Source organism: Gossypium raimondii, chromosome 1, assembly GCF_025698545.1.
Source record: "Gossypium raimondii isolate GPD5lz chromosome 1, ASM2569854v1, whole genome shotgun sequence".
In the NCBI taxonomy this organism is placed as follows: domain Eukaryota; kingdom Viridiplantae; phylum Streptophyta; class Magnoliopsida; order Malvales; family Malvaceae; genus Gossypium; species Gossypium raimondii.
In genome coordinates this window covers 52,192,118-52,204,029 of record NC_068565.1, presented here as the reverse complement: position 1 = coordinate 52,204,029, position 11,912 = coordinate 52,192,118, and the positions used below count along the sequence as shown (strand labels likewise).

Here is an 11,912-nt window from a genome sequence, read left to right as displayed (position 1 = left end):
AAGCATACAAAGATTAGTTTGAAAAAAGCAGGGTTGATAATCAAGAAAACATCAAAATATTCTATAAAATAAAAGTCTATGACATCACCCACAACACAAACACTTTAAACTGCAAGAAGAAATTAGTTCTCCAAATTTTACTCTTTAGGTGAAAACAAGACGTATCTGGATATCTCATGTTAAAGTTCAAGCTGCATTTTGGGCTGCAAGCCTCTTCCGAGCTTCCTCGATGATGGATAACTTGATACCTTTGCGCTTGGGAAGCGACACCCATGGCTTCGTTCCTTTTCCAATTGTGAAGACATTACCAAGACGAGTTGCAAATTCGTGCCCAGCAGCATCTTGAACATGAATGGTCTCAAAGCTACCCTTATGCTTCTCCCTGTTTTTAATTACTCCAACACGACCTCTGTTCCTTCCTCCGGTGACCATGACAACATTCCCAACGTCAAACTTGATGAAATCGACAATCTTGTTGCTCTCAAGGTCCAGCTTAATGGTGTCATTTGCCTTGATCAAGGGGTCTGGGTAGCGAATAGTACGCCCGTCATATGTGTTCAGGTATGGAATGCCCTTCTGGCCAAATTGGACGGATCGAACCTTGCAAAGCTTAAACTGCAGATAGAAAATATGAACAATATGTTTATACCTAACAGGGTGACGAAAGTAGAAAAAACTCAGATGCTCTAATTCTAATGTAATAAGAAGATAATAAGTCTAAAAGCTTTATATTAATGTATTCAAACCTTGGTTTCATCGCCAGTGATAGCATGGAGACAGAAACGTCCTTTAGTGTCGTAAAGAAGACGGAAGTCCTCGTTTGTTTTAGGAATCGAAACAACATCTGGGAGAAAGATAAAATTACATAAGAATTGAATAGATTAATCTTGAAAACGCAGAGAGAAAAAAGCCGAAATCTAGAAAAGGGAGCATGAAAAGCTAATCTAGGAACACGCCAAGAACCCAACACCATATGCCAATGAACTAATAGGATTTGTTTCTTATTGCTTCTCAAAAGTGCTTTTCAAAATTATATATTTAACTTTATAATGGTTATATTTTAATTATTATTAAAATATACAATTATGTATTCAAATTAAATTTTACAAATAATTAATATTAATTACTTCAAAATTTTAAACTTTATATTTCATATATTAAAATATTAATAATGAGAGTTACAATAAATTATTTTTTATATTTTTACTAAAATATCATAATATTATCGAATTTGAGCATTATTTAAATGCATATTTTTTATTTCACAACATCGTGTCTAAAATAGACATTTTATTTCTCAAAGCACTTTTTGAGAGCAATACTAAACACTTAAATTATAAACCAAGCTTTTCATAAGCACTTTCACAGCACTTGTCAAAAGCAATGAGAAACTAGCCCATAATTGATGTGTCAATAAACCAGGCAAGTGCACACAAAGATATGAACATAGGATCCTCTTGCCATGTGAAAATCAAAGAAACCCAACAAAATAACAGTCCATTCAATTGAAAAAACAGTCAAGGAAAGTGAACATACCCATGAAACCAGCAGGGTAGGTCTTATCAGTTCTAACCTTCCCATCTACCATAACATGCCTCTGCATGAGAATAGCAATGACTTCTCTATAGGTCAGAGCATATTTCAATCTGTTTCGCAGAATGAGGATCAATGGCAAGCATTCCCTAGACTTGTGAGGACCAGATGATGGCTTGGGTGCCTGCATACAATCGAAAACAAAATTAAAACTAAGTACAAAAAAAAAAGCTGAAAGAATAAAGAACACCGATAAGCCAGTACGGAAGTGAATTGATCAAAGACGATAACATACAAAAGCACCACCAAGCTTGTCAAGCATCCAATGCCTAGGGGCATTGAGCCTCTTCAAATGTTTCTTCAACCCTCTAGCCTGCAATACGATATAAACAGAAATATAGTTTTAATAAAATTGAAAACTTTTTTTGCAGAAGATTTTAATGGAAGGCAAATTTAAACCAAAAGTAGTGAACAACAGTTCAAAATACAAATTAAAAAATATGGTTAAGCTACAAAAGCAGAGTTCAATAAATTGCCATTTTATATCAAATATATCTTAAATGAAGAATTAGATCGTTATAATCAAAACCCAGATCCTATTATGGATAACGGAAATCACGAAACCCAGATAACATAAAAGATTCTAAATCAATTAATCGAGATTTTCAAGTAAAACAACTTCACTAGTTCAGTGATTAAGCAAGTTAATGTGGAGCAACCTATTTCATTTACCAAAAGCAAACAACAAAAGATCCATGAAGCTCACAGAACCATCAAAATGAGAGTGGCAAAGATAAAGCAATGAGATTTAAATGATAATTTATCAATGAATGAGAGAGTAAAGCAGAAACTGACCATCCTGGTGAAATGCGGCTGTGTTAACTCAAAGACTGGTTTTGTTGCGAGAGCCGGCTACTCAAGTGGAAGAAGATGATGGGAGGGGCTAACGAAAACCCTAATAACGCCTATCTATCTATACTAGTCTAAATTTGATGAGGGCATTTTAGGGTTTGAGATCCATATATGAATTGGACTAAGTTGCATCCATTATTAATGAAATTTATGGGCTATATAGCCCAGAAATTGGTAAGTCTCCTTGAAATGGGTTTTTGGCCTTCGTCTATCATTTTTATAGGGGTAAACTAAACTCAAGGTCACTAAACTATTAATAAGTTTACATTTTGATCACTCAACTTCAAAATTTTCCAAAATGATCATTAAACTATTTAAAAATTTTCTTTTAAACTACTGGGCTGTTAAATTTGTTGTTATATGTCAGTTTCTATTCTCATTATCTACACCAATCGAAAGCTCTCCTTCCTCTTATCTTTTACAGTTCAAATTTTTCAAATTTTTCATGAAATAACTCCAAATGTCACGAACCTACGAATCAAAATTCAAACAACTTTCTTCACTAATCTTCAACGTTGATTGTCAAATTATAATTGTCGATAAATATTGATCCACTGCACTGATCATCGAATTGTCACTTACAGCTCACTAACAAACTTCTTTTTATAATAAAAAGCTTAACAACTCAATTATTTAAATAAAAATAAGCCTTCCTATTAAGTGCTTCAAAAGAGCTTTAATTAATTGGGTGAAGAAAGCGTTGTTTTAGGTGGAGCTTCCACCTTTTAACTTGTAACATGTGCAGGTTTGCAAGGTGTACAGTGCGTGACTTGACTTGTATCCTGGGATGGCATGCAATAAAGCCTCTTTGCATCGGTTATTATCACTGAGAGGCCGCATATCGTCTCAAGAGAGCGACTTGGTCCACGCCTCAATCTCCATCACCGTATTTTAACTATTAGAATTGTGATAGTTTGGCAGCAATAAATTAATTCTGTACTCCTATCTGGAAGAAATATGGTTCAACATTCTTCAACAAGAAACAAAGCGCTACAAATAAGCAAATATACTAAAACACGACTTCGATTCATCGGTATCTCGACAACGATGCATCGACAAAACATGTGTACCCTTTCTACAAGAAAAAAAAACCATCGTGTTTCAAATATGTACATACAGCCGATGGTGTATTGCTTATCCATATGGAAGCTGGATCAAGCCAAGTGGACCTTATCTTGGATTATATATGGCTGCATCCTTGACTTTCTTTTGTGCTTCCCTTTTCTCCTTCCGTCTCGTCTCCCTTGCATTAGCATCAGCCTGCACTTTCTCCATTATTGCGTTGAAACCGGGAATTGTCCTCTCCAATTTGTTATACACTTGGTGGCTAAGGTTATAAAAGATTCGGAATATTCTCTGAAAGTGTGACAACACAGATTATAAACAAGACCTTGTGGACTAATTTGACTCATTCTTGAAAAACAAGGCACCATATTAAAGATCATTGGAACAGTTAAGAACTTACTACTATTGTTAGTCTACTAGGCAAAGATTTCGAAAACCATTGTTATATGTTATTTCAACTAACATTTCATAGAACCCTACCTTGACATCCTTGTTCCAATGTCTAATGTAAGGGGGACCGGTTGTGTAGGTACCAAGAGGTTCACGATACCACTCTCCACTATATGTGATATCATCCATGGCTTGCTCAACACTTAAAACCTCCCACGGCCTTAATCCGGGGATAACTTTGGCCAATTTGCGCCTGATTCACGGAAGCAACAAAAATATTTAACAATTTTAGCAATATGAAGTACGAGGATCTTCGAACTTGAAACCAGATAAAGATGGTTAGAACTTAGATGAAGAGAAACCATACCGAAGATCTTTTGAAATGTATTTGTTTGGCATATGATCAGATTCCAAAAGAGTTGTCATTTCAGAGCCGCTAGCCCAAAGAAATAGAGCATGGCTAGGAATTCTAACTCCGGGCCATATGCCATCATTAGCTTTGAGGACAGCCAAGTCACGTCTTTTGCTCTCTATTGCTTCTTCTTGAAGCTGTTTATAAGTTTTCTCCTCATGCCCTTTAAGGGGAACCCAGGGAGGTATACCCTTCTGAAGTTTATGAAGGAAAGCTGTTGCTGCCGCACCAAGCCTAACTGACCACCAATATATAATAAGAGTAAATCAATATAATAAGTTTACTTCTTCTTGAATACGACCGTGTTAGAAAATGGTCACCATAGCAAACATTATGCATCTAAGCCACAAGCATTTCATGCGCATTTCATCGGTTTCTAGATCCCCATGAAAATCACCTAATTATGTGGTCGATATTATACACAAGAAATCTAGTCCATCAAAAGTTGTATTCAAGTTGGATAAACAATACTGCATTTTTCTATTACATAGAAAGAGCACCAAGCGAATGCCAATTAGGTGATACGTATCGGACGATGCTGAAACCAAGAAATGGGATTTTCTCAACATATACCTTTGAAGTCCTTTTTCCACTTACCATAAGCGGATGTAAATTGAAAAAAAAAAATCAAAAGGACAAGAAACAAACCTTCCCAAGTGGCTATTGCAGGTTCCAGGCCATAAACCATATGAATTGGTGCCCATTCATCCATGTCCTCTCCCCAAATAAAAGTGTGTTTATCAATAATCCCACCACCCCAAGCTGTTTTCAGGGTTATTAACTCACAAGGACCTCGGGTACGACCCAAACGATCTTTGTAGTACCAGCCTCCACTCCTCATGATAACTGCATCAATAAATGACTATGACAGAATCATCTTCATAATAAAATTAATTCAGAAGGATTAGCTTTGAGTTTAACTCTGGTATTAAGCGAACACTTGGAGTTGCAAACCAAAATGATTCATACACCATTAAAACACAATATCGAAACTAATGCATGAACAAGGGTCATGCTCCAAGTATCCATTAAAAGAACCAACTTACAGTCATAGTAACGTTTCTCGAGCCGCTTATACCCAATAGCTTGAGCAACATCAATGGGTCGACCTGGTGGATAAGGCCTCTGGCGAAAACCCCAGAGACCAAAAAAGAACTGCTTAGTGAAATCCCAGAACTTATCATCACTCTCTTCCCTGGTTTTGATAGCTTTTCGAGGCATAGGCCGGCCGTCCAAACCAATCACATGCGGAACCGCTTGCCACAGCTTCTTATCTTCCTTTCTAAACGGTTCTTCATTTTCTTTAAGCTCTATCCTATTGATTTCGTCAGCAATTTCCTCAGCTCTTGCCAAAAACTGAACCACAGGACTTGCTCTAAAGTCTTGCCACCACTTTTCATTCTCTTTAAGTTCATCCTCGGTTGGGTTCTCTTTGTTCTCGAAAAAGGGGTCTTCGTTCAAAAAATTTTCGACTTCAGGCGTGTGTCTGTAATCTGGGAGGTTCTCACATTCCCAAAAGAACTGGTCCACCATCTGCTTGTAAGGCCCGGGCTTGTCCGAATCCAGGCCGGGTTTCTTGGGTTTTCTGCTGAAGAAACCAGAAGAGCTTATAGAAGCGAAATTCGGAGAGTTTGAGGATGTTGTGGGGAGGAATGATTGAGTGAGTGAGAGAAGGTTGATGGGTTGGATTGGGTTTTGAGGTTTCCTGAACCAGCTTTCGAAGGCATCGAATTTGATTGAAGCCATTGGGAAAAGGTAACAGCTTTTTGAGAACCTTTTTACTTACCTTTTCCCATACAAGGGGTTTTATGATATTGATGAAGTTCAAGAGTGACTGTACAAGTTCATGTAGAAACTTGGAGGAGCTAACGAGTTTGAGTGTGTTTTCCAGAATCAAGTGAAAAGGAGAGATAGTGAACAGTGGATAAAGGCTTCAATAATGAAGCTTTTAAGCTAAAAAAATTTGTGGGCTGGATTCTGATTTGACCCAAAATATCAGTAATCTGTCTACATAAAAAGAAAAAAACGTTAAAGTACTTGAAAGGTTCTCGTATTATAGGAACTGGATTAAATTAGTTCATGGATTAATTTAATCTTTATATTATTATAAAAAAATTAAATAAATCTAAATTGTAACAAAGCTAACATTTATTGTATAAAGAATGTCTTGAATTTTTTCAATTGCAATTCAATTTATTTCATTTACAAAACCATTAAAACTTTAAAAATATTGACTCTTATTAAACAATATAGACATTTTTATACAATAAATGTTAACTTTATCCCAATTTGACTTTTTTAGTTCTTTTTAGTAGTACAGTAGCTAAATTGATCGATTTAATAGTAGAGGGACTAATTTGATTAAAGGAACCTCTGAAGTACACTCATCTAAAAAAATGTCAGATCGACAACCATAACAAAAACAACACATTTGAGTTATTTCAGTTTATTTTAAGTTTTAGTCATTCTTTGTTCAGGTTAATTAGTTTGAGTTTGATTGGATGGGTTCATATCATTGATCTTTTTACCATCCAATTGGATTCGAATACGGGTTGAGAGGTCTAAGTCAAATGTTACTGGCTTTGATATCTCTCTGGATGATACGAGGAATGAAAGCATGGTGGAGAAATTCTAGTCCCTGAGCAGCACCAATGGCAATTTTGAAGCATTTGGACCAATCGAAGACATCAAGAGCTCCTTTGCTGTTTCCCAACCAAAGAGAAACAACCCAAAGAACAGTATCCAAGCAATGGAACAATACTTTTGCTGTTCAAGTTTTCCATTTCAGCTATGAATTGTCGATGGCCTTGTGTTTTTACCTGGCTTAGTTTCTTAACTGTATCAGTCTTTCCACTAGGCAACTTCCAAAGTGTCCATCTCCGATTATGTTGGCCTTGCAAAAGTGACTGGTGCCCTCAAGGATGTTGCCCAGTGTGAGTTTCAGGAATGGCGACTTGCACATCACTATATTGATGCTCAGCGGCTCTTTCAACCTGCTGCTACTGACCACTCTGCATAAGCCATCTGTGTAGAGCAAAGGCTGAAGTGAAAATGGCACCGGTAAACATATTTTGTAAATAAGCTTCATCTGCAGGTTCAGGGTTGCCAACAAAACTTTGATTCATTATCAACAACAAACAACCTTTTAAACTAGTGCATTTCTTCAACAAGAGAATGGCTGCAATGGCAGTGTCGAACCTCATACATACACTGGTCAAACAAGAAAGGATCTAAGAATCAAAATCATCTAGTACCCGACAAGATCAAACTAAATTTAGGAAAGAAAATGTTTTGGATAGCAGCATTAGAAACACATACATTACACATTTTGCTACATATGTCAACCAAGAGAAAGTATAAAGCAATGGCTATCGGGAATTTATCATCTTCCATAGGCTATCACAGGCATCAAAAGCAGTCATCTTTGATGTATCGAATTCAAACTTCTTTATCACCTTTTTATCTCTATCTACTATATCTGTGACAAATTTGAATCAAGGAGAATCCTTCTAAAGCAACATAAAAACAACTTTCAATGTGAAACAAAAAACAAGATGAGGGGGGAATAATATTTTATCAGAAGGATACGGCCTGAGATTCTGGATTGGTCTTCCAAGTCTGGAATAATATTAGTTATAGAAGCATACATTGAAAGCTTCCTCCTGCAAGATCAAATCTCAAACACTGAACATCAACACATCAAAAGACAAGTTGGGAAAGTATAGTAGCCATTAAAACACATTTTTGAATGAGTAAATATTGTTGATTATAGCAAAAGACAACCTCTGTTAACCACATACAGAACAGAAAGCAATGGTGTGAGCAATGAGCATATACATGGAAATCAAAGTTTCTTTGCTGTCCTAGAGACACATAACAAGTTTCCCCCATTTTCAAGACATCAACCAAGCAAAAGACAACTTGGGAAAGTATGGTAGCTATTGCAACACATTCTTGAATAAGAAAATGTTGTTGAACATAGCAAAAGATCTCAAGTTCCTCGAAAACCAGTTCCGACAAATCCCAAGATACTACAGATGTTATTTCAGATAACCAATGTTAAAGACATGGAAATCAAAGTCAAGATCTTTCTCTTATTTGTCCAAGAAAGCACATTCAAGCTAACAAAAACATCAGTTCCTATACTTACTGTTCTTTGAGTTTGTCTTGCTCGTATTTCCTTAGGTTTTTCTTGCGTTCTTCAATAGAAACCCTCTGGCGCTCTAGTTCAATTATCTCATTGCTAACAGCTGTGTTCTTATAGAAGAAGATTTAACAAATCAATCAAACACCATAACACCAAAACATTAAATATATATATCAAAAGTCATATACTTATCTAAGCTCCTCTTTAAGTCCACGTTCTTTTTCAAGCTCTTCTTGGTATTCCTTCTGCAGATACTCCATTTCAGCACCATCAGCAACCTCCAATTTTGCCTGTTCTGTTTTCTTCTTGCAAGCTTCTATCTTTTCCTCATATTCTGCATTTTTTTTTCAAAAAAGAAAAAAAGATCTCGCTTTACTTTCTTAGTTCTCCTTTTAATTTCTGGGGGAAAAAAGAGTAAGTAGAAAAGGAAAGACACCTCGAAGCAATCGATGAACCTCGTTGGAATCAGCGTCGCAATGCGAGCGGAGATCGTTAAAGTGCTGAAAACACTGCGTCAAGCTGTTAATGTCCCTTTTGTCCTTCAATACCTCCACCAGGTCGTCACTGTAAGATATCAGCTTCTCCACATCGATCATTCTCGTGGATTCCCCCATTTTTTTTCTAGGGTTTTATCCCTTCTTCAAGATTAAGCACACAAAAAAAGACAAATTAATGAAGAAGAGTGGATAAAAGCAGAGTTTTGCAAGCGTTTCACAAAAAGGAAAAGAAAAAAGGAAAGTCCTTTGAAATTAGAAATCGGATCTAATGAGGAACAGTAAAAGAGCCAAACAGCTGAAGAAGAAGAGAGATTTAGAGAGTAGTTGAGAGGGAAAATTCGAAAAAGCTTTCAAATTTGGTTGATTAATCTTTGGGCAAACTACAAAAAACAGTCCCATATCTTTGTTTAACTTTACTTTTCGGTCGCTGATGTTCTAATTCCTACAATTAGGTCATGGACATTATTGGTAACAATTTGGTCACCATCTGTTAGTTCCCGTTAAGGGGATAATACACTTCACCGCATTTAAATTTTCGTACTCCTACACTGGTAATAATGCCGAGGCCAATTAAACTAAGACTTAATCAAAATTGAATCACCATTTTCTAAACTTTAACTCGACTCGATATATAATCAAATTACTCAAACTTATTCGATTAAGCCGATTAATTTATTTCTACACATGCTTGAATTCGGTAAGGTTTAATAATTTTTACAAAGGTAAATATGTAATTTGATGTAAAACATTTAAAATACATGTTAAAAAAAGTGAATTACTCGAATTAAATAGTAAGATGCTCAAATTTGGTTTGCTTAACTACTCGAGCTTGACTTGATAATTAACGAATCGAATTTTTTTTTTTGAATATATCTTCTTCTAAAGCTAATAATGTTGCAATTTTTGATAATTTCAATAAAAAAAAGCTCACGTCACGTCAACTTTCCTTGACTTATGTAATGACAACTAACGGGAGAATAGATTTGTCCATGGGCCAGGCCTTAACAAATTTTCAGGCTCATTTGATAGGCCAAAGCCGAAAAATGGGCCTAAAATTTTACCTAGACCCAACCCGAATAAAAATGCTAAAATCTGGGTCTGGCCTGGGCTGCATTAAATTTTTTATATACATTTTTAAAAATATATATAAATAATACACTAAAAACATTAACATAAATGTTTCCCAATAAATTGAAAATAAATTTAAAAAATCTTTATATTTAAATAACACTAAATTAGGTGCAACTTAATAAGCAAATGCTTTTAAAATAATAGTAAAATTAACAATAAATTAAGAGCTATACAATATCTAAAAATTAGTAAAAAATAATAGCAACATAATAGTGAAATGTCAGTAAAACAGCGAGAAAACAACAACAAAACTGTGGGAAAACATCTTTTTTTTTTTTTTTGCAAATCCTGGCCGAGATTGGGCTAAAAAAGTCTTACCCGAGACTCGACCCATTTTCTAAACGAGCCTTATTTTTTGTCCAAGCCCATTTTTCGGACCCATATTTTTGTCTAAACTCTCTCACTTTTCGGTGACCTGACCCATGGATAGGTTTACGAAAGAGTAACTAAAATATTTAATTTCAAAAAATTTAGTGACAAAATTGGAAAAATTAATAGTTAGGTAACCAAAATATAACAAAAGGCATAATTGGGTGACATTTTTGTAGTTCACCCTTTTCTTTTCCTTGAATTCATCTTCCATGGATAGAGCTTCTAGTATCTCATAATGTCATAGACCATGCATTTCTACAAGATTCTTAAAATGGATACATACCCTAAAATAAGCTTAAAATTTGAGAAATTTATTCAGAAAAAAAAAGTACATATAATGATTAAATATAAATTAGAACCCCAAAAGTAGCGTCTAAATCATTGTACATTAATATTCGTTTTTTCTCTCATATGCACTATATGTCTATACATACAAGCCTTCTATTATTTACATCTCCATTCTGCAGAAGCTGCTACAATTGATGGAACCAATTTCTTCTGCTTTGTACTAGTTTTTGGTGGCATAACATTGGTTGCAATTGACCTTTCTTTAATGGGATTCCTTACACTACACAGCTTATGTTTCATCCGCCATGGCAACAGCATTTCAAGCCCACAACCCTTTGGAGAAGACAATGATGTTCGTTTCATTACAGCTTGAGACTGATCCGAGTAAATGTAAGGAAGCTTCGTTTTCGATATGTTGAGAGCCGATGAAGCGGCTAATGCTATAGCGTCGGGGAGAAACCGATCGATTATGAAACTCGGTGATGGACAATCACTGTGTTCTAAACTCATCGCTAAGTTGAAACCATCTAAATCACTATGTTCTATGGCTTCTGTTTTTTCAACAATGTCTATAGCTTCTGTTAGTGACAAAACTTCCACAGCATCGGAGAATACATCATACTTGTCGTTGTCGTAATCGTCCACGTCAGCATCGCACCCTTCATCGTGATAATCCCTAGTTGTTGCTTCTTTCGGTGGACGCCATCTACCTGGCGGAGGTTTAGGACGAGGCGTTTCGGCTTCATCAACGTTGTTACTTCTCTCCGAATCCTTTGGTTTTCCAGGAGCATGTTCCCAGCAGAACGGAATCCCGTTACTCGAATCTTTCCATGAAACTTCACGATCAATAACATGGCAACCGGCCGGTCGTCTCGTCGATAAGAGTGGCGCATTTAAATTCAACTTCCTAGGGCGTTTCCTTTCCATTTTGCTTCATTCAATCCTTCTCCCATATAGAGAGAAATATCCTTCTACAAGTGGAGGATTCATTAGAGTAGGTGGAGAAAGAAAAGATGATAAAATAAAATAGAGTAGTTGTATGAAATAATGATGAAGCAACTGAAACTATGGGGATCTCGTGTAGTGTATTAAAAACCGATATTTTCACTTTATAATGATCACAGGTTGGATTGAAAAAGTCCATTTCCTTTTTATGGTGAATTTT

The 11,912-nt window shown here is 35.8% G+C and overlaps 4 protein-coding genes across 4 annotated transcripts; all 4 read right to left on the bottom strand.

Moving 5' to 3' along the window:
• Nucleotides 1-17: 17 nt before the first annotated feature.
• On the bottom strand, nucleotides 18-2,549 carry LOC105786582 (40S ribosomal protein S4). Its single transcript, XM_012613089.2, has 5 exons — nucleotides 2,389-2,549; nucleotides 1,829-1,906; nucleotides 1,537-1,717; nucleotides 747-844; nucleotides 18-615 (listed from the first exon to the last, which is right to left on the bottom strand). Exons 1-5 carry the CDS (start codon nucleotides 2,389-2,391, stop codon nucleotides 187-189), a joined length of 789 nt encoding a protein of 262 aa, XP_012468543.1. The 5' UTR covers nucleotides 2,392-2,549; the 3' UTR covers nucleotides 18-186.
• An 809-nt stretch (nucleotides 2,550-3,358) lies between these two features.
• Nucleotides 3,359-6,246, bottom strand: LOC105786581 (protein TIC 56, chloroplastic). The gene is made up of 5 exons (XM_052621115.1): nucleotides 5,359-6,246; nucleotides 4,961-5,158; nucleotides 4,268-4,550; nucleotides 3,991-4,153; nucleotides 3,359-3,801 (listed from the first exon to the last, which is right to left on the bottom strand). Exons 1-5 carry the CDS (start codon nucleotides 6,056-6,058, stop codon nucleotides 3,616-3,618), a joined length of 1,530 nt encoding a protein of 509 aa, XP_052477075.1. The 5' UTR covers nucleotides 6,059-6,246; the 3' UTR covers nucleotides 3,359-3,615.
• A 1,339-nt stretch (nucleotides 6,247-7,585) lies between these two features.
• Nucleotides 7,586-9,301, bottom strand: LOC105786579 (kinetochore protein SPC24 homolog). The gene is made up of 5 exons (XM_012613087.2): nucleotides 8,896-9,301; nucleotides 8,652-8,793; nucleotides 8,463-8,564; nucleotides 7,901-7,974; nucleotides 7,586-7,790 (listed from the first exon to the last, which is right to left on the bottom strand). Exons 1-5 carry the CDS (start codon nucleotides 9,071-9,073, stop codon nucleotides 7,681-7,683), a joined length of 606 nt encoding a protein of 201 aa, XP_012468541.1. The 5' UTR covers nucleotides 9,074-9,301; the 3' UTR covers nucleotides 7,586-7,680.
• Nucleotides 9,302-10,749: 1,448 nt separating this feature from the next.
• LOC105786578 (uncharacterized) lies at nucleotides 10,750-11,865 on the bottom strand. The gene has a single exon (XM_012613086.2). It carries the CDS (start codon nucleotides 11,672-11,674, stop codon nucleotides 10,904-10,906), a length of 771 nt encoding a protein of 256 aa, XP_012468540.1. The 5' UTR covers nucleotides 11,675-11,865; the 3' UTR covers nucleotides 10,750-10,903.
• Nucleotides 11,866-11,912: the final 47 nt, after the last annotated feature.